The sequence below is a fragment of the Podarcis gaigeae genome, assembly GCF_964106915.1.
Source record: "Podarcis gaigeae genome assembly, chromosome: 14".
NCBI classification, from domain to species: domain Eukaryota; kingdom Metazoa; phylum Chordata; class Lepidosauria; order Squamata; family Lacertidae; genus Podarcis; species Podarcis gaigeae.
In genome coordinates this window covers 8,431,545-8,459,278 of record NC_139690.1, presented here as the reverse complement: position 1 = coordinate 8,459,278, position 27,734 = coordinate 8,431,545, and the positions used below count along the sequence as shown (strand labels likewise).

General features: G+C 46.2%; 1 protein-coding gene across 2 annotated transcripts in view; it reads left to right on the top strand.

The window, feature by feature from the left end:
• The window catches only part of HCN4 (hyperpolarization activated cyclic nucleotide gated potassium channel 4), a 132,911-nt gene that overhangs the window by 98,902 nt on the left and 6,275 nt on the right, over positions 1 to 27,734 (top strand). The window contains exons 4-6 of one of the 2 annotated variants that reach the window (XM_083712490.1): positions 8,096 to 8,314; positions 20,842 to 20,988; positions 21,674 to 21,914. In XM_083712490.1, coding sequence (XP_083568616.1) covers positions 8,096 to 8,314; positions 20,842 to 20,988; positions 21,674 to 21,914 — 607 coding nt within the window. The remainder of the gene's footprint in view (positions 1 to 8,095; positions 8,315 to 20,841; positions 20,989 to 21,673; positions 21,915 to 27,734) is intronic. The other variant, XM_083712491.1, reaches the window with a different exon arrangement.

The window sequence follows — 27,734 nt, the reverse complement described above, 5'->3', positions numbered from 1 at the left end:
TTAATGCAGAAATGTGATGAAATGGACGCATGAGTAACACATCTAAATGTGACATGAGGTGGAAACAGAGTGATTTGTCCATTCATAGCAGAGCCCTGAGGACATAAGAAAGACGGTCTTTCACCTCATTTACCTGATCTCCCAGAAGCCTTGCTTCCTGCCCAACCTTGGATATTAGTTTTATTTGAGCTTTGCTCCGTTGCGAGGAGTCTATTTTATTAGAGTCTATCTTTTCCCCTTCTGGTGCTGTGCTGCAGACATCTTGATCCCCAACCATTTCAGGTGGGAGTGCCTAACCTATTACCCTCCACTTGTTGTTGGACTCCAGTAGAGCCAGTTATGGGAGTTTGAATTTGGATTTGATATCCTGCTTTATCACTACCCGAAGGAGTCTCAAAGCGGCTAACATTCTCCTTTCCCTTCCTCCCCCACAACAAACACTCTGTGAGGTGAGTGGGGCTGAGAGACTTCAGAGAAGTGTGACTAGTCCAAGGTCACCCAGCAGCTGCATGTGGAGGAGCGGGGAATTGAACCCTGTTCACTAGATTACGAGTCTACCGCTCTTAACCACTACACCACACTGGCTCTCTCTGTTGTGTCCCAGCAGCCCCTGGAGAGCACCAGGTTAGCTGCCCCTGGTTTGAGGCTAGATGTTCACCATCTGGATGGAATAGTGTAACCAAAGAGCGGCCTGTCCTTCATCTGTTTGGCTGTCACTCCAAACCAGGCAGCATCCCAGCATCCCTGGGTATAGCCCAGGCCTGACCAGTGGCAAATTGGTGAATTGGAACATCTGAATGGATGAATTGACACATCGCTGTCAGGCTTCGGACAGCGATTGCAACACAAAGGAGGGCCTGATTGCTAACTGCCTTATAGCAGGAGTAAATGTAGCCATAATAAAGATGTCAATGAGATGATAAGAATTTGAAACACCAACACTAGGGCCCTGCTATGGCAGGAAGCAGAAAACAGGGTGACCCAGCACCATAGAAAGTGGCCTTCTATCAAGGCAAACCATCAATCTGTCTAGCTTGGTATGGTCCACACCAGCCTTGCCTAACATGGGCTCCATCAGTGGCGGCTGGTCCATCAGGACAAATGGGTCCTGCCCCACCAGTCTCAGTACTGCCCACCTGCCTTCTTCATATAACCAGCCCAGAAGGTGGCTAGGGCTCTTAGCTTTCTTCTTCTTAGCCTCAGCGTTGCCCTTGTAGACCTCAGCAAGGTGGAGGATGGGGACAAAAGTAACATTCGCTGGTTCTGTCTGCCATTGGCTCTGCTCCACCTACTGCTGGGATCTCTGCTTTCAGCTCCACCAGCCCCAATGGGAATCAGCCGCCACTGCCTTCTGTACATTATCAAGCTACAATTCCCATCATCCCTGACCATTGACATCTACTCTTGGCTTTTCTTTTCTTTCTGCAGCAGAGTTCTTTTTACAGAAAAGTTTCCCTGCATCTTTAACTTATTTACATCAACATCAGCAGCATTCCAGCTATCTCTTTGTGAAATCCCCAATACAGAAATAAACGCCATTGGCTTCTGTTTCTCAGAGCCTTTATTATTTACAAAACTTTACACTGGTCATTAATAAACAGAAAACAAAAGCAAATGAAGAAACAACAGTTTTTCCCCCTTTTTAGCCAAAGACCTAATGCTGACTCATCCACGTGCTCATTTACACTGACCCAGGCTTAGTTGATTGTGTGCCCTGATAAGAGCACCTGTTGCTGGGGAAATTTTTCGTTGCCTAGCAACTTGTTCAGGGCCCTTTACAAGTTTCTTCTAGAGCAGGAGTGGCCAACTCCCAAGAGACTGCAATCTACTTACAGAATTAAAAACTGGCAGTGATCTACCCCCATTTTTTGGGGGGGGTGTTTCAGGTCAAAGTTGTTTTTTAGTAGGGGGACAGGGCTACTTTGATTAGCTTTTTTTAGGGAGGAGGAAAGCCCTGTTTTTAAGGGTTTTGGGGGAGAAAGAGCCACTCACCAACAAATTGCTGGGAAACAAACAGCCTCACTGAGTAAACTCCATCTTCCATTCTGCAACAATGGAGGGGGATAAGGCTGGATTCGATTTTACGAACACTAAGAAAGGGACCCAGCGATCGACCGCAATCTACCAAAACCTCCCAGGGATCTACCAGTAGATTGTGATCGACCTGTTGGACATCCCTGTTCTAGAGTATTCCAACTTGGTCGTACCGGCAGAGGCTGATAGAAGTTGTAGTCAAAACCATCCGGAAGCCAACAGGTTGGGAGAAGCTGGTATAAGCCCCAGCTGGCAGCAGCTTTCCCAGGTTTCAGATAGTGCTGTCTCTCAGCCCTGCTCTAGCTGGGGATGTCAGGGACTTACTGTTCCACCAGCTACAGCCCTTGCCCTAGCTCCTCTGAGCAGCAGTGCCCAGTGCCAAGCAACTGCCCTGGGAAATGCAGCTTTGAGTCTCCTTCTTACCTCCTAACAGGAAGGGAAGGTTCCCCTTGGGAATCGTTGCCCTGGCGCCAAGCCAGAACTCACCCGCCACCTCTCCTACATAAAAGCAGCAGTACAGATGTGTCATAATGCTGCAGGAACAATCTGTTCATTAAAATAGGGATCTATTTTTGAAGTGCCATCAGCGCTCCACATCCACATTGTGGACGATGCACACAAAACAGAAGCATTTTGCCACCTTTGCATGCAGCTCTGGTGCTGTGGCAGGAGTGGCGCGCTTAGACCAGGGAGACCTGAATTGAAATGCCTGCTCACAGACAAAGCTTTGCTGAGGGCACTTCTGGACTGTCACTGTTTTCTGGTGGGTTTTGATCGCATGCTGGCAAATCCAGGTTGCACAATTAACATTGACTGGGGAGGTCTTGTGCAACAAACCTGCTCCCCCAATACATAAGACTTCTCAAGATGGGGAAAGAGGTGGGTAAAATCAGCTGGGAAGCATGGGATAGCCTTGTTTTAATGCAAGGTCATCTAACCTCCCTGCAAGCAAATCGGAATGAACGCTCGATAAACAGGTCGTACGGGGTGACATTGGACCTGTTGCTATTTTTCAGTGTGGCCTCCCTGAGAGGCTCGTTGTGAGGTTAAAACGGGGATACCATGTGTGCTGCCTTCAGTTCAATGGAGGATAGGCCGGATTAAGAGTGTAATAGAAATAAACAGATGCACAAATAAAATCCAGTGAGGCTGGGTCACATAAGGATACAGCCCTTCCTTTTCAAGGATGCAGTTGCATGCAGCCATGGCTGAAGAGGAGATCGCCTCTGAACAGCCATCTGATGGGTGACTCTGAGTCATCTACGTCAGGAGTGGGAAACCTCAGTCCCAGCTCTCAAATGTGGCCCTCTAAGCCTCTCAATGTGGTCCTCAGGATCAGTTCACACCTTCTCCTCAGCCACACGGTCTACTTGCCCTGCTACACACCCTCCTTGAGTTTCTTTTACCTGGATGTAATGTGTCCCTGAATTCTGATAATTTCTTTTGGTTGTCTGGGTGGAGAAAAGAGAGTTGCCTACAAGTGTGTGTGGAAACTAGCCTGGTGCACAGTGGTACAAATGACTTTCGTTGCTCCGCCCACATTTGCTTCTGGCCATGACCACAGCTGTCATGTGACCCCTGGAAGGTTGGCCAGGAGGGAAGGCAGTCCCCAAAGTTGAAAGGGTTCTCCATCTCTGTTCCACATGTCTGGGCTTAGGGGATGCAAGCAAAGAGGTCCGAGAACCTGACTCAACTTCCTCACACGTTTAAGTCTTGGTGCCTTTCTTTTCAAACACGCTCATTCTTACTGGATTTCTCCTTTGCTGGTGGTGGGTGGCCTGGAGAGAGCAGCCCTTCTCTGCCCAAAGGCACCAGGGCTTTGCAAGGGATCTAGACTTTTGGCTTTCAGACCCCATCAGAATCTTAACTGCCCTTAGCTGTGCAATGGGATGCCCTGGTCTCAAGATGGCTCCATTCCAGCCCTTTTCTCTTTAGTAGGACACTTGGAGATGGGAACTGATAAGGGTTTCAGAGGTGGTAACCAAAGGATCCCAGTGGCATTGGAGAGCAAGCCTGGGTTTCTCCCCTATGCCATCCCCATTGTTAGCAAACTTAGCCTAGACAGGTTGGCGCCAAAGGACAGGTGTCTCTTTGTGAAGCTCTCGAGTTTGTGTGTGTGTGGCCCTTTTGTTGGTTTGCCCATTCAACGATTTGGAACAATGGTGCCTATCAGAACAGGCTGTTCACAGGGTAACTCAATGCCAGCACTTGATCTGTTTGCTGTCCTGCCTGAATGGCACTTGCCATTCTCCAAGGGACCAAACCTTGCTTGAACCTGACTGATGTTGCAAGGTGACACGATGGCATGGCCAATGGCTGGGGTGACATCTCGGTAACTTTCCACTGATGCCAGAGAGAAAGAGGAGGCCTCGGGGGCACAGAGCAGTGGATCCTGCCATTCCATCCTGCTCCGTTTTGATTTGAGAAGCAAATTCTTAGGACCCACATACCTACTGGACCACCTCTCCTGGTATGCCCCGCAGAGGACCTTAAGGTCCACAAATGACAACATTTTGGAGGTCCCAAGTCGCAAGGTGGTTAGATTGGTCTCAACTAGGGCCAGGGCCTTTTTAGTACTGGCCCCGACTTGGTGGAACACTCTGTCACAAGACACTAGGGCCCTGTGGGACTTGACATCTTTCCACAGGGCCTGCTAGACAGAGCTGTTCCGCCTGGCCTTTGGTCTGACCCTTATGTTTCCCTCCCCTTATGGTTTTGATCTATGGGCTACTTTTAAAATGAGGCTGCATATTAAATTGCATTTTAACCAATATTTTAAATTGCCCCCCCCCCTATTTTGTTTTTTCTGTAATTTTACTGGTGTTAGCCACCCTGAGCCTGGCTCTGGCCGGGGAGGGTGGGGTATAAATAAAAATAATAATAATAATAATTATTATTATTATTATTATTATTATTATTATTATTATTACATGGCACAGGAGCACTTCCCACAACGCTGAGAGCTGCAGTGGGGAAAAAGGGCCCCAAGTCTTCAGTTGGGCTTAGCAGGTCATGAGAACATCAGAAGAGGCTTGCAGGATCAGGCCAGTGGGCCATCAACTCCAGCATCCTGTTCTCACAGGGGCCAACCAAATTCCCATGGAATCACACAAACTAGACCTGAGCACAGCAGCACGGTGTCCTTCTGCAGCTTCCAGCAACTGGCTTTCAGAAGCTTTGCCATCAGGATTAGTAGTCACTGATAGCCTTATCCCTCATGAATTTATAGGTCCTGTAGGCCCATTTCCCCATCGGCTAGGGGTAGTAAACATAGTGCCCATTAACTTTGGGAAGTCCCGGCCCCCTTAAATATTTTAGGGGGGGGCAAAGGGACCTCGACCCCTAGGAGTTGACTCCTATGATCCATGTGATTCCTCCAGGAAGCCCTGCCTTCACTCTTAGTTGCCCCCAGTGATGTTGTTACATGGCAGGATTTGAATACAGAACATATCTTTTTGCTACATAATCCCTGACTGGATGCTCACCAATGTGACTGACTAAATCAGAATGAAGAAGTAGGAGGGGTTTTTTGGGGGGGTGGTAATGCCGAAACTATTGTACACAAATGGAACAATAGCAGCAAACGGATTTTTTAAAAAATAAAATAAAATAAGTGTTTCTGGGGAGACAATCTTTATCCTGCCAAAATTTCTGTTTCTGACCCTGCAATTGAAATTTGAGAATATTCGGCACACTCCTAGGAATTGTGCTTATTCAAGGAGGGTTTTAAAGGTGGGCTGGTGATTGCAATGTACTGTTAAAAGTAAGTATTGCTACTTGTAAAAGCCAGCAACTGATTGTTTTAAGAACCCCTAGTTGGCCGGGTTTCAAGCTCTGGTGTGATTACCACAATTTATCTGCTGCATACTTATCTCTGTATCAGGGGTGCCATTCCGTGTTTCAGAAGGGAAGGTTGATTCATTTATCATTATTTTATCAGGTGAATTAATTAGGAATACAAAAGCAGAACAGGGAGACCAGCATAATCAACGACCACACCCTTTCGTCGTTCTCATTATGTGGGGTGGGAAAGGTGGTTAACACAGGGGAAGGTTTAAAAAGTCTACATTTTATATGGGTTTCAGGGAAAATACCCCAACATGAGATGTGAGGGGGTGCAGATGATACTGTTAGAAAGTGCTGGAAGTTTAGCAGATGCCCTTTGCTGAATGAGAAGGTGTGCTCATGTTTTCATGAGGCTGTTTGAATGAAAGCAACACCGTTTAATGCAGGGAAATCTTCTGGAAGAGGTACCTACCTGTTTTGGAAAGGCATGTTGACAGAGTGCAATAGATTTTGCAATAGGCTGTGTAAAGCAGCGTGAAATGGATTTTGCAAACAGATGGTTCAGAATAGTGTGCAATAGATGTTGCGTGACAAGTCCCCTCCCCCATGTGAAATGAAGACACTGGACACATTATTTAAGGTTAATGGGCATAAAAAGGCCACAACTTTATTGATTACAGAATTGTAAGGTATTGGCTTTAGGCATTGGCTCCTATCGACTACCCGGCATGGGGACCGGGAAGGGTTGTCCACAAGCCATGGGAGTCCTGTTGAAGTACGCCAACTAGGATCCTGCGGGTGTCACCGCTCGGGGGCGTGCCGGAGGCCCTTACCTCCCTAGGTTTCGGACAAGGCAACGCCCCCCGGAGTCCCCTACCGGACTACCCCTTTCATTGGGGGGAAGGTGATGGTGCTTCCTCCCCCCCATTCATTTGCATAACAATTAATCCCTGCCAATGCCTAACCGCCATTACCGCAGAAGTTGTGACATTTGCTACGAGGTAGGCAAAAAAACCAAAAGGCTCAAAATGCGCCAAGTTGGAAAAAATCCTACCAGGCCCCTTGCAGCGACCAACCGAAGTCCATAGCAAGGTCATAGCTAGCCTAACCTAAGGGTGGGAGGGATGGAAAAACCTCATGGCTGGAAAGGGGGAAAGGGCCGTCCCCGGGCATGCCTGGCCTTAAATAGGCTAGGCCCCACCTCCCCGACCCGCTGATTGGCGGGTCGGAGACATGCCCAGGGATTCCCTGTTCACGCGGGGGCAAAGGCCGGCCCCCGCATGTGTGTGGGAGGGATTAGCCCGCAACCCCCTCTCCTCCCAAGTCGGAAATAGCTTTGTAAAATAGTGTGAAATGGATTTTGCAATCAATGGTGTAACATCTGCACAGTAAATTTGGCAACTGGCGGTATAAAATAGGGTGCACAAGATTCTTGGCACATGGTCAAGCTGCATGTCATTGGATCATCTATGTGCATATATGTCTGCATAATTGTCTGTGGGGGAATATTTGTTTGTGCCTATCTTCTGTGTAAAAGCCTGCCCTTTTTAGGATGCAAAAGGTGCTAATCATCTCCAAATACTGCTCTGTTTCCAAAGGGGGGATTTTCTTCATGACCAGTTCCTGATTTGAGCAGGTCCTGTCTCTGTGGACCCTGGAGAGCTCACTTGCCTTCAAAGGCAGAATTCTAAGCAGTGCTGCTTGACAGGGTCTGCCCACTCTTTTATTTTCACACAAAGCAATTCTAGGTCAGGTGCACTGCTTGGAGTGCCAGGCCAGGACTCTGCCAGGTGCAGGGGCCCTGGCAGTTGCCCAAAGGTGCCCCTTGCCAGTTTCCAGTAAAGTCCTTTCAAGCACCAAAGGGATTGGTGAGCATTTTACTAGCAGTGGCATATCTAGACCTGTGCTGCCACGTATGCTGAGCAAAATCAATCAAATAATAATAATAGCACCACCACAGAGTTGGCATGTCGAACGGAATCCATTCCAGAAGTCCGTTTGACTTCCAAAACATTCAGAAACCAAGGCGTGACTTCTGATTGGCTGCAGGAAGCTCCTGCAGCCAATCAGAAGCCACGTTAGACGTTTGGGTTCCAAAAAACGTTTGCAAACCAGAACACTCATTTCGGGGTTTGCAGTGCTTGGGAGCCAAAATGTTCGACTCGCAAGGTGTTTGGGATCCAGTGTGCAACTGTATGTGCAGATCTGTTTTGCAAAGTCCTCGCAGGCTTTGTCCTCCTCGTGTCTTGTAACTCTTGTCTGTCTGTCTCTTTAGAATGACTCCTGGGGGAAGCAATATTCCTATGCGCTGTTCAAGGCTATGAGCCACATGCTGTGTATCGGCTATGGGCAGCAAGCCCCAGTGGGCATGTCCGACGTTTGGCTCACTATGCTGAGCATGATTGTCGGGGCCACCTGCTATGCCATGTTCATCGGCCACGCCACAGCCCTCATCCAGTCTTTGGACTCCTCGCGTCGGCAGTATCAGGAGAAGGTAAGCTACTCTGCCTTGTGGACAGTTGCAGTGTGTGTGTGTGTGTGTGTGTGTGTGTGTGTGTGTGTGTGTGTGTGTTCAAACACCCAGCTTTACCCTACAAGCGAAGGAGCATTTGGGCAAGTTAGTTAAGGGTGCTGGGAATTGTTCTGTGATAGGTCAGCTGCAGTTCCCAGAATTCGTGGGGGGGGGGAGTCATGTGCTTTAATTGTGCTTTAAATGTAAGGTGTGTACACCCCCTTGGATACTAAGAAACACCTTTGTCATGTGCGATCAGCAGAATTTGATTGTGTACAAGCAAGAAGACCCATGAAAACTGTATGGATGCATGCAGAAAAGCAGAATCATCATGCCAGCTCCTGTTCATATAAATTACACTAGCAAATTAGCCATTGCATTCTGATGGCTATTTGGGGGGGATATTGGTGATGTTTGGAGTGTCCTGAGAAGGGCACACATTATTCCAGGGGGGGAGGGGTGTGTGTGGATACAATACTTTTTTTGTGTCTGTATTTTGTCCTCCGCTTTTTGGCTATGATTGCTTCATGCCACAATGTGTTGTTGAATAGGTACATTTTTAGGTCAGTCTGTGGGGTTTGGCTCTGAGTTGACTTTTTCTGAGTTTTGGTGTTGAGTTTGTTGTGACTTCCTATTTTGGGGGACTGTGAGTTGGGGTGGGGGCTCTTTGTAGTTTGGTATAACTGGGCACTCTGTGACCGGTTGATTTTTCCCCTCTCACATCTTCTGGGGAGGGACCTTTGTGCCGTGGAGCTCTGCATGCAGAAGGTCTCAGCTTCAACCCCTGGTATCTCCAGCTCAACAGGATAGAGTAGTAATTGATGGGAAAGACCTCTCTCAGCCAGAAGCCCCTAAGAGCTACTGCCCATCAGAGTAGGCAGCTGTGAGGAAGGTGGACAGATAATCACTCTCTCTCTGTGGATTGTAACTTCCTATATTCCCTATGCACCACCTACCAAGGTCCAAAATTATTATCTGCTGTTTAGTGGTTCATGCTTCCTTGTTCTCTGATAGGTTTTAAAAATAAAACTTGGTTGGCTCGTAATTTGTATCTATGAATTAAAGGTAAAGGTAAAGGTACCCCTGCCCGTACGGGCCAGTCGTGACCGACTCTGGGGTTGCGTGCTCATCTCGCTTAAGAGATCGGGAGCCAGCGCTGTCCGAAGACACTTCCAGGTCACGTGGCCAGCATGACGAAGCTGCTCTGGCGAGCCAGCACCAGCACAGCGCACGGAAACGCCGTTTACCTTCCCGCTATAAAGCGGTACCTATTTATCTACTTGCACTTAGGGGTGCTTTCGAACTGCTAGGTGGGCAGGAGCTGGGACCGAATGACGGGAGCTCACCCCGCCGCGGGGATTCGAACCGCCGACCATACGATTGGCAAGTTCTAGGCACTGAGGTTTTACCCACAGTGCCACCCACATCCCATGTATCTATGAATAGCAGAGTTCAAAAGCTTAGAAGTTGGAGCTGCCTGGAGTTTCCCACCACCCATTCGGTCTCATTCAGACATCACTAGCATTGCCTAAAATGAAAGATAAACACACAGGAGTCTGACAGAAGCAGTAGCTCTGTGACATCTGGAGGGCCAGGGATTCCCTATGCCTACATTAGAGGAAGGCACCAGGAAAGGTTGTGGGCCCAAGGGGTGTTTTCCCCTCTGTCCTGCTGAACATCTTGGAGGATGAGACCAGCTAACTGTGCCATTTTCCAACACATTTACCACCTTCTTCCCCAATTCATGTTCCCAGTGTGTTACTTCAGATCTGTGGGCAGAAACATGTCGTTTTAATTTTTGTGTTGCACCTGGAAGGAATGATAAGTGGGTAGAAATAATTGACGATGGCAAGGACAGAAGCCAAATGTCTCTCTGTGTGTGACAAGAGATAGGGATGCACATATATTTTTTTAGCAGAACATGCTGGATCCAGGAGTGGAAGGGAAATTGCTGCTGGTGCTGTTCTACAAATGCTTGCACCAGAGAGGCCATGGTGCCATAGCCAGTGGAGGCTGCTCCATTAGGGTGGGTGAGGTGCTTCTCCGTCAACCTCGGTCTGCACTCAGCCACCTGCCACCTGCCTGCCTTCTTACTTATTTTCATCCATTTCAGGGGTAGCCCTGCCTGCTTGCCAGCCAGCTTCCTCTTCAGCCTCAGTGTTGTCCCTTGCAGAACTAGGCAAGCGAGATGAAGATGGGGGCAAAACAAAAATGAGTTGGCTCCACCTGTCACTTCCTCCTGCCCCACCTATTTGCAATGTTGTTGTTTTTTTAGCATCAGTACAAGTGGTAGTACAGTGTGTTTTCTGGAGGAAAAATGTTGCAGGTACAGGGAGATAACATTCTGAATACGGTGCAGAAGACACACAAGGAGATGATAGTGGTCTGACAGTTTACTGTAGATTAGACCCATGTAGTCCAGCATCCTGTTCTCACAGAGGCCAACCAGTTACCTGATCTAGGAAGCCAGCAAGCAGGACCTGTGTGTAATAGCACCATCTCATCCTGCTGTTTCTAGCAACTGGTATTCAGAAATATATATGTATCATGGCCAGTAGCCACTGGTAGCTTCTCCTCCAAGAATTTGTCCAATCCTCTTTTAAGGCCATCCAAGTTGATGGCCATGATTGCCCCTTGTAGAATTCCATAGTCTAACTGTATGCTGTGTGAAGTCCTTTCTTTTCTCTGTCCCGAATCTTCCAGCTTTCAGTTTAATTAGAGTCCCTGAGAGGGATAAAAAGTGGTATCTATCTGCTTTCTCCATAGAGGGTCCCCAGCACAATGTACACCATTTTGCAAGGCAAATTTATGTCCAATTCTTTGGGCTTCCTAGTTGCTAGGGCAAACTTAGCTTGTGTGTGTATCAAATATTTATTCCCCTCAGATACCAAATCTTCCTTCATTATTACAATTTTCTTTTTCTGCATTGATTTATTATAATAAACCGGGCACTGCCTTTCAACCATAGTTGCAGTTCAAGATGGCTTAGCAAAATTTCATTAAAAAAACATTAAAACTATATGAATAGAACTGGAAGACATGCCCATCAACAATGACATTAAGAGCAGCAGTTGAAATGTCAGCGGCAGATGAACTAACCAAACAAATCAACTTCCCCACTGAAATTTCATGAAAACAGGACAGGCTTTTCCTAGGATCACAGAAAAAGTCCTCTCTCCAGTAGTCATGCATTTGACCTCTGCAGGTGATGGTGCCTGAAGTGGTGTGTCAGATGTTCACCTCAGTTTACACAGGAGCAAGAGAACCTTCAGTTGCTCTGGTTCCAGCCTGTTTAGGTCTTTTTAAAGATCAGAAGCAGCACTTTGCATTATGCCTGGAACCAAAGTGGGAGAGAATCTTACTTATTTTATTTATTCATTTCATAAAATGCATGCACCGCCTGATTGTAAAAAACCTCAAAGTGGTTTACAAAATGACCAAAACAATACAGTGGTACCTCGGGTTACATACACTTCAGGTTACACACGCTTCAGGTTACAGACTCCACTAACCCAGAAATAGTGCTTCAGGTTAAGAACTTTGCTTCAGGATGAGAACAGAAATCGTGCTCCGGTGGCGCGGCAGCAGCGGGAGGCCCCATTAGCTAAAGTGGTGCTTCAGGTTAAGAACAGTTTCAGGTTAAGTACGGACCTCCAGAACGAATTAAGTACTTAACCCAAGGTACTACAGTACAATTATCAGGGTAATAAGGCTGCTTCCAGATGATCTGTTTACTGAGCATCTGGTCATGATTTGTTTACAAAACGTTATGATTGTTCTGATGTTTGTGGGGAGGTTAGACAATGTTGCATTGAGCAAAAGTTACCCTACACTTCCCAGCACATTTCTCTATCACTTTCCTTATCGACATCAGGGGGAGAGAGGAAAGTGGGTTCCTTGCCCAAGAGCTAGAAGTCAACTGCTATTGGGCAACCTGAGATTGCTGATAGTTGATTAAATCCCACCCCTGAATAGTGACCATTTGGGTAGGATACAACAAAGTTGTTTCATGCGTGGAGCAAAGTCTGTTCACACAATGGGACCTTTTCGTTATGTCACACACATCCCACCCCGTGCCCCCTAAATCTGCTCTGGAGGTTTGAGGTAAAGCCCAAATAAGTTTAGGAGGTGTACAGGAGGAGGGGAGAGGGGAAATGTCATGTTGCATAAGCTGATCTCGTTCTACACATGCATAGCCCACTTAACTTTATGTCGAATCCCACCCAGAGTGTCCTTAAGTAAAGGAATAGCACTGTGAATAGGAAAAAGCTATGTGAATCATGGGATGCGGGTGGCGCTGTGGGTTAAACCACAGAGCCTAGAACTTGCTGATCAGAAGGTCAGCGGTTTGAATCCCCGTGACGGGGTGAGCTCCCGTTGCTCGGTCCCAGCTCCTGCCAACCTAGCAGTTCGAAAGCACGTCAAAGTGCAAGTAGATAAATAGGTACCGCTCCAGCGGGAAGGTAGACGGCATTTCCATGCGCTGCTCTGGTTCGCCAGAAGCGGCTTAGTCCTGCTGGCCACATAACCCAGAAGCTGTACGCCGGCTCCCTCGGCCAATAAAGCGAGATGAGCGCCGCAACCCCAGAGTCGGTCACGACTGGACCTAATGGTCAGGGGTCCCTTTAACTTTACCTTATGTGAATCATATTAGGTGAGTGTTTCCTTAAAAGTTTGAACCAATTTTGAAGTCAGCTGTAGAGCTTGCCTTTCTGGCTTGATCCAGGTCAATATGGTGATGGATGGATTCCTAGGCGACAGATCTCAAGGGAAGAGGAAGGAGGAGGAGGGTGGGTTTTAATGAAAAGCAAACACCTGAGAACAGGAACGTTATGCTAACATAGCCCTGCATGGATCCAACCCCATTGTGTCAGGATATCTTTCAGGCATAAGCAGATCCATCGAACGGTGTCTCACGAGACGTATCTTTGGATGCGTTTCAAAGAAATGTTATTTCCCCAGGGTGTCTGAAGAAATATAGCCACCGAGAAGAGAGATTATTCAATTTCCTGTGGGAGACAATGGGGCAATGGATGGCCTACACCTCATGAATATTTACTTCCAGCCGGCCTTGCTAGGACTCTGAATAGCCTTGTTTGAAATGAGGACACTGGGTGATTTACAGTCCCAACCATTCAGTTTAGGAACATGTATGCATCCAAGGATATTTTAAGCAGAACAGTGTGGCTTCAAAAGGTTTGCAGCTGAGTGGACCAAACAGAGCTTTCCCCAACCAGGTGCACAGTAGATGTTTTGGATTACAACTCCATTCTGCAATGGCCAGCACCACCAGTGGTCAGAGATGGCAGGACTTTTGGTTCAACTGCATCTGGAGGGCACCAGACTGAGAAGGTCTGGTGCAGAGCATGTGAAACAGAAAAAAGAAGGGGTGTTAAAAAGTCATCTTTGCATCATCTTGTCCCTGCTGGAAACAGCAGTGATGAGTTGCCTGGGAGTTGTTCTCTGGGTATCTTAGAGCTAAAATGCACATTCAGAAAGATCACATGGTAAGCCCTTCCTTGACTGTGCTATTTCTTTATTTCTGCAAGTGGAAGGTCACATTGTGAACTTCTGCCCTCGTTTAAAAAACTGTAGACCAAAAGTATCTCAGGGAGAAGAGTTCAAAACTAGCCATACCACTTGCTTCATGGAATGTCAAATTTTCTGTGTAAGCTGACTGAGGCTGATGGAAGTTGTAGTCCAAAAGATTTGGAGGGCATCACTTTGGGGAAGGTTAGAGTAAATGAACTTCTTAAATGTGTGTTCTTCATCAAGCCATCTTATCTGAAGCCCCATCCTCTCCTCTCCATCTGCTGCCATAGCTGAGCTCTTCAGCTTTGGCCAAGAATGCAAGGCAGGACAATGAGCAAAATATGTGATGCTCCTAGGGCAAGGCTAGCCAATGCAGTGCTCTCCAGATGTTGTTGGATTTCAGCTCCCATCAGTCCCAGTCAGCTTGGCCTATGGACAGGGTTGATGGGAGTTGGAGTCCTGAGGTGTTTAGGACTCCAGCTCCATTGGCTAGCCTTGTCCCACTCTGGAGTGGGAAATATTCACAGAACTGTTCTGTCACCCTCATTTGAACATCTGCAGGAGACTGCCCTATGTGTACAAGGAAGAGGCAACAGGAAGAATTATGGCATTTACCTGGTACAAGGTTCTGATACTGTCAAGTTTTTTCGATGTATTTTTTAAAGCTCTTTCTTTATCTGTTCTCCGGAATCAAGTTCAGAGATGAAAATATGCCTTCACACTAGGGATAGGTCAATCTATTGGTTTGGTTTCTCTCTTTTTCTCTTTTTTCCAATCTTAAATTCAGTTTGTGATTGATTGATTGATTGATTGATTGATTTAAAACATCCTCATGAAAATTCATCAGTGTTTTAGTGTGAATTTCTCCTAAGCCACACCTTTTTTGCAAAGCAGTATTCCCCTAATATAAGGCATTTTTGTAGGCTGCTTTCACCAATATATGCATGTTTCTCCTCACTTTACCCTGGTGTGTGCATTTTTGTACACATGACTTGGCTGCAGAACTGCATTGCAAAATTTGTATTGTTTCAGGAAGTGTGTATATGCAGATTTGCTTTTAAATGCAAACTCAATCAAATTGCTTCAACAACCATAGTCCTAAGTACTTTTAAGTAGCTAGCAATACCCTAGTGTCCCAGTTTGCTATTTGGAGAGACAATGTTGTAGTTTTAGAGATGCCCGTAAAACGGTATCTAGGCAGCTGACAGGAGGCCATATTGCTTTTTCCTGAGAGAGGCACATCCAATACAGAGAACAATGTTAAGCATTGTGAGGTGCTCTTACAACAGAGAGCCATTAGTTAATAGCAGTGTAATTGATTTCCAGCCACTAAGAACGCAGGTGAACCATTTGACTTGGGTCATTAGTGGTAGCACTCATGAATATTCTCGACCATCTTAGCTGTGGGCGTCTCGAGACAAGAGGCAGCGAAGTTCCAGGAAACCCCATCAGCACCCACTCTGCCTCCTTGAATACATTAAGCCGTCCTCCCTGATCTTTGGCTTCATCAGGTGGTTATCATGCAAGGCATGCTAGAACAGGCCATCCCAGCAGCAAATGAGTGACACTCGTGTTTGCAGGGAACAGTGTAGAGGGATGGAGAAATGTGATTCCCTTTGCATTTAAAGCTGAATCTTTCAAATCTGCACTTTCTGAAACAATATGTGAGCTGAAACGCAGCCCCTTTGAAATTTGCACTCCCAAATTGGCAATGCATCTCTGTGGCCAAGTAAGGTGTACGAATACACATATGCAAGGCTTCGTGGAAAAGAAGATATTGCTAAAAATAACATACAAAAATGCGTTGGATTGAGAGAGATTGCTTGCGAAAATGTGTGCGCAGCAGCAGAAACTGCACATAAAAAAGGGTCGATTAGGATAAATTCACACAAAATCGCTGGTGAATTTTCACAAGGAATTTTGCACCTGGAAGGCCACAAATCCCCCATTGCTAAATCACAGCAAAGTTCATCAACTTGGTACCCTCCACATCTCTTGGCCTGCAACTCCTGCATTCTCCTACCTTAGCCCCATTCCATTTAGTGAGGTTTTCCTTTTGTGTTTGTTTGTTTGTTTGTTTGTTTGTTTGTTTGTTTGTTTGTTTCTGGGATAGCAGCCAGGGGAGAGAATGGAGCAGCCTTTGAGGGATTCTGAGAATTTGCAAGGAACTCTTGAAACATCCAGCTGATGGCAGCAATGGCAACTGCCAGGCCACTTGCCCATCACTAGTCCTGGTCCTGGTTGGACAGCGGAAAGAGACAGTGCATTGCCATGTAGAACAGGGAAGGGAACCTGTGGCCTTCCAGGTATTGTTGGACTCCATGGCCTATCAATCCCAGCCAGCACTGCCAGTGTCACAGATGATGGGAGATGTAGTTCAGCAACCTCTGGAGGGTGCCAGGTGCAGGGTAAGAGCATACACAAATGCACAATTTTCACCTGCAAGTCCTCACACTCCCAATGCCACAGATTATTTTGTTGGGGTTGGGGTCCGACCTTGCGGTCTTCTTCACTAACAATCTATGACGTAACCAATTAACTAACCTCAAAGGAGGTGATCCTAAAGCAGGTGCCAAGAGCAAGCCTTTTAAAATTAAGTTGCCCAGTGCATTTGGAAGCAAGTTAATGTTTGACTGTCATTCACGTTACATGCATGTTTCTTCTCACTTTACCCTGGTGTGTGCATTTTTGTACACATGACTTGGCTGTGGAACTACATTGCAAAATTCGCAGAAGGGCCGGATTTAGGTTTGATGAGGGCCTTAGCTACTGAAGGTAATGGGGCCCTTTATATGTCCAGCTGTCCTTTGTCAACAACAATTTGTCGCTGTTTTTGTGTTGAATATATGCTATATGGTCATTTATGGACCTAATGGGTATTTAAAGCCATTTGTACATAACAAAATATGTATTTTATCAAAGTACATCCAGTTTTTTCCCCTTTAATTTTTTGGAAGCCCCCAAGAGAGTGGGGTCCTAAGCTATAGCTTGTTTCGCTTATACACAAATTTGGCACTGTGTGCTACATAGAATTCCATGCAGCTATATCCCTTGACCTTTCTTTTTGGTTTCATTTATGACAGAAGTTTGGCTAAGGAGCACTTTGATTTAACACTTTTGCTGCCAGTCATTTTCCTTTCTGAACCCACAACTGCTTTTCTCCAATGGGGGGGGGGGCAAAGTCACAGGGTCCTGTATCTTTTCCCCAGAGGTTGGGGGGGGGGAGAAGCCAACCTCCTGGAAAAGATTAAGCTGCCCCTTCTTCTCCTTTCACTTGCAATGCCTTATTCAAGAACTTAGTGTCTGTGGCTGCTTCTGGAGTAGGGAAAAGTATGTGGAACATATAGTTTGACCCTTCATTGCTGTAATTGAAGGGCTGTGTTTGAAAGGAGGCAGGTTGTTAGCTTGGGTTAGAGCAGCGGTTCTCAACCTGTGGGTCCCCAGATGTTGTTGGACTACAACTCCTATCATCCCTGAGCTCTGGCCTTGCTAGCTAGGGGTGATGGGAGTTGTAGTTCAACAACATCTGGGGACCCACAGGTTGAGAAGGGCTGGGTTAGAGCATCTGTTCTGCATGCAAACAGCCTCAGGTTGAATCCCCAGGTAGGGCTGGAGGAGATGCTGTGGCGAACACACAGGGTCCCCGGATGTTTCACCGTCTATTGATCCCTGTGCCACCACTTTATTTCTCGCTGCCACCACCCAGGCCCTACCTGGTACAATACTGAGTCCAGTCAGGTTTAAATTGGAACATAAACATCTGTTTATTTATTGCAGTTTAACAAGTGTGTGGTTTCATAAACGGTATTGGTCAATTACAATCATGGGGTGCCTATCCAGACCTATAACTTTTGCTACCTGCTCTCCCTCACTAAACCACCTCTCAGATATTTACTTGTTTTCCTAGCTCCTAACTGTTCCTGACTCAGCTTATTTCGCTACACTAACTCAACCTACCCCCAGCCTCTCTCCCAATTCACTCCCACTCCAACCAACCAACCACCTCCCAACGAACTCCTCCCTTCGCCCCTCCCAGAGCTGGTTTTATAGTCCCTCTGACTCCACCCCCTGGGTCCTGATTGGGTAACCTGTTTAACTATTTCCCCTCCAGCACTCTCATATGTTAACATCACAGGTGCCTGGTTTGAAACCCCGAAGAGCTGCTGCCAGCCAGTGCAGACAGCTCTACAGTAGATGTACCAACGGTATGACTCATTATAAGACAGCTTCCTATGTTCGTATGAAAGACAGATGGGTCTTTAAAATGCATGAAAATGCAACACTGAAAACACTGGTAGAGTTTAATCCAAGCCAGGATGTGTCATGCATTAGAATTCTTCTTTTTCAAGCTAGGGTTCAACCCTGGGCCATGGGATGTGGTAATAAGCTACATCCATTCTAATGAGTCTTTTCTGGGTAATGCTCTTAATTAGTCATACAGAGATCTGTTCTGCAAGTGTGCCCTTGGGCATGTGCAAAGTGCCTCTCCTGCACCACTGTGCAGTTATAACTAGCCTCCACATAGCTGAGAAGAGGTGTTCTGAGGTCATGACTTCCAGGCAGATTTGTGATTTGCCTTGGCTTTTTAGAAATCCTACCCTGCACAGAGGCCTCATTCCAGGGCAGGAAATGATGGCGCGGGGGGACACGAAACAGGTCCACGGGGTGTGTGTCTTTTCATGTGCTACATTTTCAAGTATGCAATTTAATAATTGTGCATTGTTCCATGGGTCTAATAAATACTTATTTTATTAACAAGCTCAAAACTCTATGTGGCTTCCCACCGGCATTCCCCAACATCTCCACCGTTAACAGATCAGAAAGAATGCATTCGACATGTGTCCTTCCCAACTAAGCGAACATATTCTAGAAGGTCAAGAGAAGGGCTGTGGGCAGATTTGTCCCCAAAATGGGTTTTAGTTTTAGCTCAATGAAGGGAAGAAAATTCAAGATGATGTCCAACCTTAGGGGTTCTCTTCTCGTCTGTAAATAAGAGGTGTTTCGTCCCCTCGCTCCCTTTGGGGACTTCTTAGTTCAGAGAAAAGCCAAGTAAGAGTTTAGAAAACCATGCCTGGCATGGAGAAAGTGGAAAGGTAAAAGTTTTTTTATCCTTCCTCTTTCAGAAGAACTAGTGGACACTGAACAAAATTGAATGTTGGAAGACTCGGGGCAGAGAAATGCAGCGCATAGTTGGACTATGGAATTTGCTTCTTCAAGAGGCAATGGTGGCCACCAACTCAGATGGTATCAAAAGAGGACTAGGCAAATTTTTGAAGGATCAAGCTATCCATGGCCAGTAGCTATGATGACAATGTTCCAGCTTCATCAGTGGTTGGCATTGCTCCTCTTGAATACCAGTTGCTGAAAACAGCAAGTGGGCAGAGTACTGTTGCTCTCAGATCCTGCTTGCAGATCTACCGTATTTTTTGCTCTATAAGACTCACTCTTTCCCTCCTAAAAAGTAAAGGGAAATGTGTATGCGTCTTATGGAGCGAATGCAGGCTGCGCAGCTATCCCAGAAGCCACAACAGCAAGAGGGATTTCTGCTTTCACTGCGCAGCGATCCCTCTTGCTGTTCTGGCCTCTGAGATTCAAAATATATATTTTTTCTTGTTTTCCTCCTCCAAAAACTAGGTGTGTTTTGTGGTCTGGTGCGTCTTATAGAGCGAAAAATACGGTAGTTGGACTAGAGGAGCTATTGGCTTGATCCCTCAGACTCTCCTTATCCTCTTCTATGATATATGTTAATAATAATAATAATAATAATAATAATAATAATAATAATAATAATAATAATAGCAACCATAGCAACAATTCATTGGGTACTAAAACAACCAACTGCCCATAAATATTTATCAGGAAGAATTTCCGGACAGTCAAGAAGGAGCCTCAGCTTGAGTCCACTTCACAAATATATGAAGTATAATCCTCAGATTTCATTTCAAAGCAATTGGAAGCCGAAATGTTTTGTGACATAAAAAATTATCTGTTTTGTTAATGAACTATAATTGAGCAATGGTAGTTATTGAAACGATCGGCTTGGCAGCGCTGAGTTAATTAACACATTTGGTGGGAAAGGAAACCATTTTCTGTATTCAGGCCCAGATGCATGGAGTTGAACTTCTTGATGAGTTGCAGTCCAACACTGGAGCCTCTGGGCTTATCATTGGCCTTTGTCTTGCATACATTCTGGCTCTGATGGCATTTCCCTTATCTTCCCCAACCCCCAGTTCCTTTCTGAAGTCGCTGTTTACAAGTCCACCACCACCACTCTTGGTGGATTATTCTATGCATCTGATAGTCTTCAACTTGCCTCTTTGTTGGTTTTACCAGGAATCGTCACTAATGATCTGGTCCTGGGTGGTCTTCTTAAATTACTCACAGTCCCCATTTCCCTCTCTTTGCCTTTAGGGATGTGTTTGTTAAAAAATTGTGAGTGTGCATCATTAGATTAGGTCATTAGGTCCAGTATATCTGAAGGAGCGTCTCCATCCCCATCATTCTACCCGGACACTGAGGTTCTGGTGGTTCCCTCCCTGCGAGAAATGAGGCAGAGGGCCTTCTCGGTAGTGGCTCCTTCCCTATTAATATTTTTTTGGAAGCCACCCAGAGTGGCTGGGGAAGCCCAGCCAGATGGGTGGGGTATAAATTATTATTATTATTATTATTATTATTATTATATTGGTCACTCTGGGTTTCAGCCTCTTTATGCCAAGCCTATAAAAGTCAGTCAAGGCCGCAATCCAGACCTTCACTGGACACAGTGGGACTTACATCTGAATATGCGTGGGCAAGGCTGGCACTAGGTTTCTGGGATGCTGGACCAATTTGACCTAACTCTTTCTGAAACAGCTTCTGACACTCTATGCGATGGCTTCCTGCAGTCCCAGGAGAGGGGTGTGTGTGTCTAATATGCCCTGGCCCATTTCGACACTCCAGTTAAAAGCCTCTTCCCTTCCTGTTTTCCTCCCACCCAGTACAAGCAAGTGGAGCAGTACATGTCCTTCCACAAGCTCCCAGCTGAGATGCGCCAGAGGATCCACGACTACTACGAACATCGCTACCAGGGCAAAATGTTTGACGAGGAGAGCATCCTGGGAGAGCTGAGTGAGCCATTGAGGGAGGTGAGTTGTATAGGAGAGGGGCAGCCGGCATCTGACTGAGGGGTTACGCAACAAGGGGGGGGACCCCATTGGGGAATGAAGAGTGTGTCCAGAACACTAAAGAGTTAGGCCTGTGTCACTCTATTAAAGAAAACGTAGCAAGAGGTCAACAGATTAATCAACTCGCAGCTTTGTGTTAAGTTGATTAACCTGCTGATTGGTTAAATCTGTGAATGTCCACATAGGGGGAAGGAAAAACCCCAAAAGCTTTCAAATAAGAAGTGTACAGTGCTACCTCAGTTTTTGAACATAATCCATCCCAGAAGACCGTTCAGCTTCCAAAATGTTCAGAAACCGAGGCACAAAGGGAGAATTTCGATTTCAATTGAGAAAACTGAAAAACACACAGTGGAAGCCGTTCGACCTCTGAGGCACATTCGAAAATGAAAGCATTTACTTCCAGGTTTTCGGTGTTCAAAAACCGGAACATTTGGCTTCCGAGATGCTCAAAAACTGAGGTACCACTGTATCTCCTTTTTTCTGGATGGGGAGAGTGGGTGCAGCCTCGGAAGAGTTTTAAGGGCCTGTCTGAGAGGTCTGGAGGGCCACATTAGGCTCCCAGGCCTGAGACTCCCCATCCCTGGTTTAAACAAGCAAATAAAACCACAACCGCTTACTGAATTCCCTCCCCCTCTCTCATGACCAGGAGATCATCAACTTCAACTGCCGGAAACTTGTGGCCTCCATGCCTCTGTTTGCCAACGCAGACCCCAATTTTGTGACATCCATGCTGACCAAGCTGCGTTTTGAGGTGTTCCAGCCGGGCGACTACATCATCCGGGAGGGGACGATCGGAAAGAAGATGTATTTTATCCAGCACGGGGTGGTGAGTGTGCTCACCAAAGGCAACAAAGAGACCAAGCTGGCTGATGGTTCCTACTTTGGAGGTAAGCAAGGCCTGCCCTGTATGGATTTTATAGCTTCGTAAATGTAGTGTTTAGGGATGCGGGTGGCGCTGTGAGTTAAACCACAGAGCCTAGGACTTGCCGATCAGAAGGTCGGCGGTTCAAATCCCCGCGATGGGGTGAGCTCCTGTTGCTCAGTTCCTGCTCCTGCCAACCTAGCAGTTCGAAAGCATGTCAAAGTGCAAGTAGATAAATAGGTACCACTCCAGCGGGAAGGTAAACGGCGTTTCCGTGCGCTACTCTGGTTCGCCAGAAGCAGCTTAGTCATGCTGGCCACATGACCCGGAAGCTGTATGCCGGCTTCTTCGGCCAATAAAGCAAGATGAGCGCCGTAACCACAGAGTCGGTCATGACTGGACCTAATGGTCAGGGGTCCCTTTACCTTTACCTTTAAATGTAGTGTCACAGAGTTGCATCCAATGGAGCCCTAAGTTAAAGTCGCTTAGCAGAAACATTTTGCACCAGCAGAACACTGTTGTGCAAAAAGAATGCACAAGCAGTTTACTTTGTTGCCCAACAGTTTGCAGAATCTGTTGCACAACAAATTTTCACTAGCACAACTGTTGCATTGGTGTCCTCTGTTGTGCAACATTAAAACTCACCAGTCTTCCAGCACAATAATTCTTGCATTAGTGAACAGAGAATGTTGGATATAAACTCCTAAGTCATTTATACCCAAATTCATTTTGAATATACTGAACAACAGGCCCTCGCCTTTATAATACCAATGCATGTTTAAAAATGCACTGCATAATGCTGTGAGCTTATCCATAAATCCCATTTCCCCCCTAATCATTTGTTTCACTAGATTTGAATTATTATCTCCATACCAAAAACACCCAGAATCAAACGGTAAATAACATAAAATATAACAGCCAAGCCAGTGGGTTTATCTCTAACTTTTTACATATATACACTGCTTTTGTGGGAGAAGCATCTGTGTGGGACACATAGCACCCCCTAGTGGTGCTAGCAGGGATTACATTAAGAGCCCAAACCTATAAACCTAACAGGAGGTGTCATAAGCAATTCATCCTGTCTGTGGTAGACTGTCATGATTTCTTCCCCAGGCTCCCCAGGAACTGCACCGCATAATTTCATGCATCTTCCCAAAAGTACCATTCCTGCTATTCCTTGACTGAAAGCTGCGGCAGTTAATCCAGCAAAAACCATCAGCCTATAAAAGTAGCTGTGGCTCAAAGAACTTATCATATTTAGAGATCTCTAGAAAGGTAGCCTTGGAAACTCAGTGCTGGCTGTGACCCAACACGGCACAGATTTTATTTCTGTGCAGCTCAGTCCTGGTGCTAGAAAGGTCAGATCCTTAACTGGCATAAGCCTTAGGCTGATTTTCCTAAATGTCCTGGTTAAGACAGCGATGGGAAACCTGTAGTCTTCAAAATATTGCTGGACCCCATCTCCCATCACTCCTCACCATTGCTTATGCTGGCTGGAGCTAATGGAACTTGTAGACCAGTAACATTTGGAGGGCTCTTCCATGGCTGTCAACTTTCAGATTTGAAAATAAGGGATCAGCAGCCTCACCTGTCCTGGGGACAGTCTACGGGATATCTAACAATCCGGGATAGCAGTGGTAAACGGCGCTGGAATAAGGGAATTCCCCGCAAAAAAGGGAAGGTTGACAGCTATGGGCTCTCCACCCCCCCCTCCCTGGGTGTAACATTGGAGCTAGGAATCGGACCATGAGAAAGCAGCTTTCTCTCTCTTTTTTTTAAAACCATTTTTATTTGATTTTTCCAATAAAGTTTTAAAAATCCAAATACATATCAACATACAGAGATTTATCTGAATCTCAGGTCTCCATCCCCCTTACCTGGAGTCCTAATTTAAATATTTTAAACTGCATCTTCTTCCAAACTCTAACTTTTATATCAGTCCATATTGTCCATGGTAAGTGTTACACTACAAGTGAAATCAAATTCCTTATCTGGAAAGATGGAAAGAGACTGAAAGCAGCTTTCTCCAGCTTGATGCCCTCAAGGTGTTGTTGATCAATAGAGATATTCCCATCAGCTCCAGCTAAGCCTGCCAATGGTCAGGCATGATGGCAGGTGAACATGAAGGACATCAGGTTAGGGAAGGCTGGGCTATGGGATCATGCTCATCCTTCCATGCCAGGCACAAATTCCTCTCCCTCCTCTCTCCTTCACACTGATGGACACACAAACTCACATATACAGACCTCCTTCTGTCTCGCTTGCTATTGTGTATGACCATCAGCTTCCTGGATTGAGCTTGCTATGCCATATTGGAAAATCCAATTCTGAAGATGAGTTTAACTGTGAAGCCAGTTTCACTTTGACCTGAGTTTGAAAGGGCCACGTGTCATATTGAAATTGTGTAGAAAAGAAAGGAAGGATTCATGGCTCAAAAAGGGAGGAGTAGATGAGCTTTTGTGGAATTTCTTTTGGCCAAAACCCAAGCCATAAAAGCTAGTTTTAGTTGAGCACACACTTGGTAAATAGAAAGTCTCAAGCTCAGTCTTGTCCATCTGCAGTTGAAAAGGATCAGGGAAGAATCATTTGCCAAAGACCCTGCCGGTTTGAGTAAGCCAAGAGTTGCCAAATTTTATAGGTATCCATTTCTACACACACATTCCTCCAATATATGAATTTTTGCACACGTTGCTGGGTTGAAGATCTCCATTGCGAAAAATGGAGAAATTTGGTGAACTTCGAAGGATACCAGTTTTTTTTACCTGTTGCTTTGCAAAATGCAAATTGGGTTCTTCCTCATTAAAATGCAGGACGAGATTGAATTCCTCCTCCATCCCTACCTGGCGTCAGGTTTGGAGGGGGGGTCACAAGTGCCACCAGGACAAGCAATCGTAACCTGCTCTGATCATGAGGTCGTAAGTCAGATCAAACACCGTCAGCCCTCGGCCCCAGAGGGACTTGGCTTTGGCAAGATGTGTCATGACCTTCTGTTCCCACTTGTGTAGCAGAGGTGATTAGCATGCGCTGAATGAACTAGCCATGCCTGGAACGATGCTTGATAGCAGAACCCAAGTGGCTAATTAGATGAATGAATTACTATGTAGGAGAAAGGTGAGAACAGTGAGGAAATTACCAGATAGAGAGTTCACCCTATAAGCAAAAGAACCAAAAAAAGGAGTGTGATTATATACTTCACTGAATCGAGGGGGGTGGGGAGAGATTATACAGCACTGGTGAGTATAGGAAAATACAGAGAAGGCATTACTAAATAGATAGATTCTTTATTGTCATTACACAAGTGCAACATTGCACAAGTGCAACGAAATTGGATGCACTAGCGAATGTTCTAGCCAGACATTTAGAACAAGTATAACAATTCCGTATCTATCATCACTATGTACCGTATTTTTCGCTCTATAAGACGCACCTGACCATAAGAAACCTAGTTTTTAGAGGAGGAAAACAAGAAAAAAAATATTCTGAATCAAATGTTGTTGAAGAAAGCAACGCAAAGCTTCAGCAAAAGCAACACAAAGCCTCTTCAGCGCATTGGGAAAATCGCTCCTTCTGCGCTGAAGAGGCTTTGCGTGGCTATCCCAGAAGCCAGAACAGCAAAAGGGATCGCTGCACAGCCTGCATTCGCTCCATAAGACGCACACACACTTCCCCTCACTTTTTAGGAGGGAAAAAGTGTGTCTTATAGAGCGAAAAATACGGTATATGAATATGCAGCTCAAAACAGGTGTGATAAGATGTCAGGGACTGGCTGCACACTGAGGAGTGGTGGCTGGTTACTGGGGAGGGGGCACCGGGAGAAGCTGGGTTGGAGACTGACTGAAGAAGGGATCCCAGTACGTTTCTGAGCACAATTCAAAGTGTTGTTGCTGACCTTTAAAACCCTAAAGTATACCTGAAGGTGCCCAGTATACCTGAAGGAGCGTCTCCACCTGCGTCGTTCTGCCCGGCCACTGAGGTCCAGCGCCAAGGGCCTTCTGGCAGTTCCCTTATTGTGAGAAGTGAGGTTACAGGGAACCAGGCAGAGGGCCTTCTCGGTGGTGGCACCTGCCCTGTGGAATCCCCTCCCATCAGATGTCAAGGAAATAAACAACTGACTTTTAGAAGACATCTGAAGGCAACCCTGTTTAAGGAAGTTTTTAAAGTTTGATTTTGATCCTATTTTTAATATTCTGTTGGGGATCGCCCAGAGTGGCTGGGGAGGCCTGTCCAGATGGGCAGGGTATAAATAATGAAATTATTATTATTATTATTATTATTATTATTATTATTAATTATCCCTGATCCAGAGGAGCCTGTAGTGGTTGGGAGACTAGAGTCAGGGGCAGGAGAAGTTGCAGGATGGGAGACGGAAAAACAGGTGCAGGTGGAGGGAGAGAGATCAGGTTTGTGCAGAGTCAAGGGCTTCTACACCCCCTTCTCCTGCCCCCCTCCTGCTCCACTGTCTCCCAGGACCAGGAGAGGATTGAAGAGGGAGAAGCAGAAGCAGGTTACACGCAGGCACTGTCTCTGCCCGCTTGCTCACAGCTTGGGTGGGGGAGATACATAAGATGGGGGCGGGGCTTCTCCGTTTCAGTTTCTGTCTCACCTAGGAGTAATGAGAGACATAGGACTGATGAACATGCCTTTCCCTAACTTGTATGTGTACCTTTGACGATAAAGAGTTAATTCTTCACATTCTTTAGGACATTCCTGGCCTAACAGCACCATGACATAAACTCACAGTAACCTGCTCTGGTCAAGGTTCCAGGGGCAAGCTGTGACCCTCTAGTCCAGGGGTCAGCAACCTTTTTCAGCCGTGGGCCGGTCCACCATCCCTCAGACCATGTGGTGGGTCGGACTATATTTGGGGGGGGGGGGATGAAAATGGGCCGGACTATATTTTGAAAAAATATATATGAATGAATCCCTATGCCCCACAAATAACCCAGAAACGCATTTTAAATAAAAGCACACATTCTACAGTGGTACCTCGGGTTACATACACTTCAGGTTACAGACTCCACTAACCCAGAAATAGTACCTCGGGTTAAGAACTTTGCTTCAGGATGAGAACAGAAATTGTGCTCTGGCGGTTCAGAACAGGTTAAGAACAGTTTCAGGTTAAGAACGGACCTCCGGAACGAATTAAGTACTTAACCTGAGGTACCACTGTACTCATGTAAAAACACTAGGCAGTCCCCACAAATAACCCAGAGATGCATTTTAAATAAAAGCACACATTCTACTCATGTAAAAACACACTGATTCCTGGACTGTCCGCAGGCCAGACTGAGAAGGCGATTGGGCCGCATCCAGCCCCTGGGCCTTAGGTTGCCTACCCCTGCTCTAGGGCTCATTATCTGCATCTCAGGGCTCTCCCCAGGCCATACCCCTCTCTAGCCACACCCCTCTCTCCAGGCCACACCCCTTACTGATACAGTGGTACCTCAGGTTACAGACGCTTCAGGTTACAGACTCCGCTAACCCATAAATAGTACCTCGGGTTAAGAACTTTGCTTCAGGATGAGAACAGAAATCGTGCAGTGGCGCCAGCGGGAGGCCCCATTTGCTAAAGTGGTGCTTCAGGTTAGGAACAGTTTCAGGTTAAGAATGGACCTCTGGAACGAATTAAGTACTTAACCCGAGGTACCACTGTACTGACTTGCACCCTCCCTTTGCCTCGCTGGAATGTGTCTTTGCACTCTGATGACCCCTGTTGCTTGCTTGCCTAGGTGGAGGAGTGCATGAATGTGTGTGGAATCTATCCTACTGCCCCCCTTATTTTGCTTCTTGCCCTGCTTATCAGTGATATACACCCTCCAGAATATTGTCCAGAAGAGAATATGGC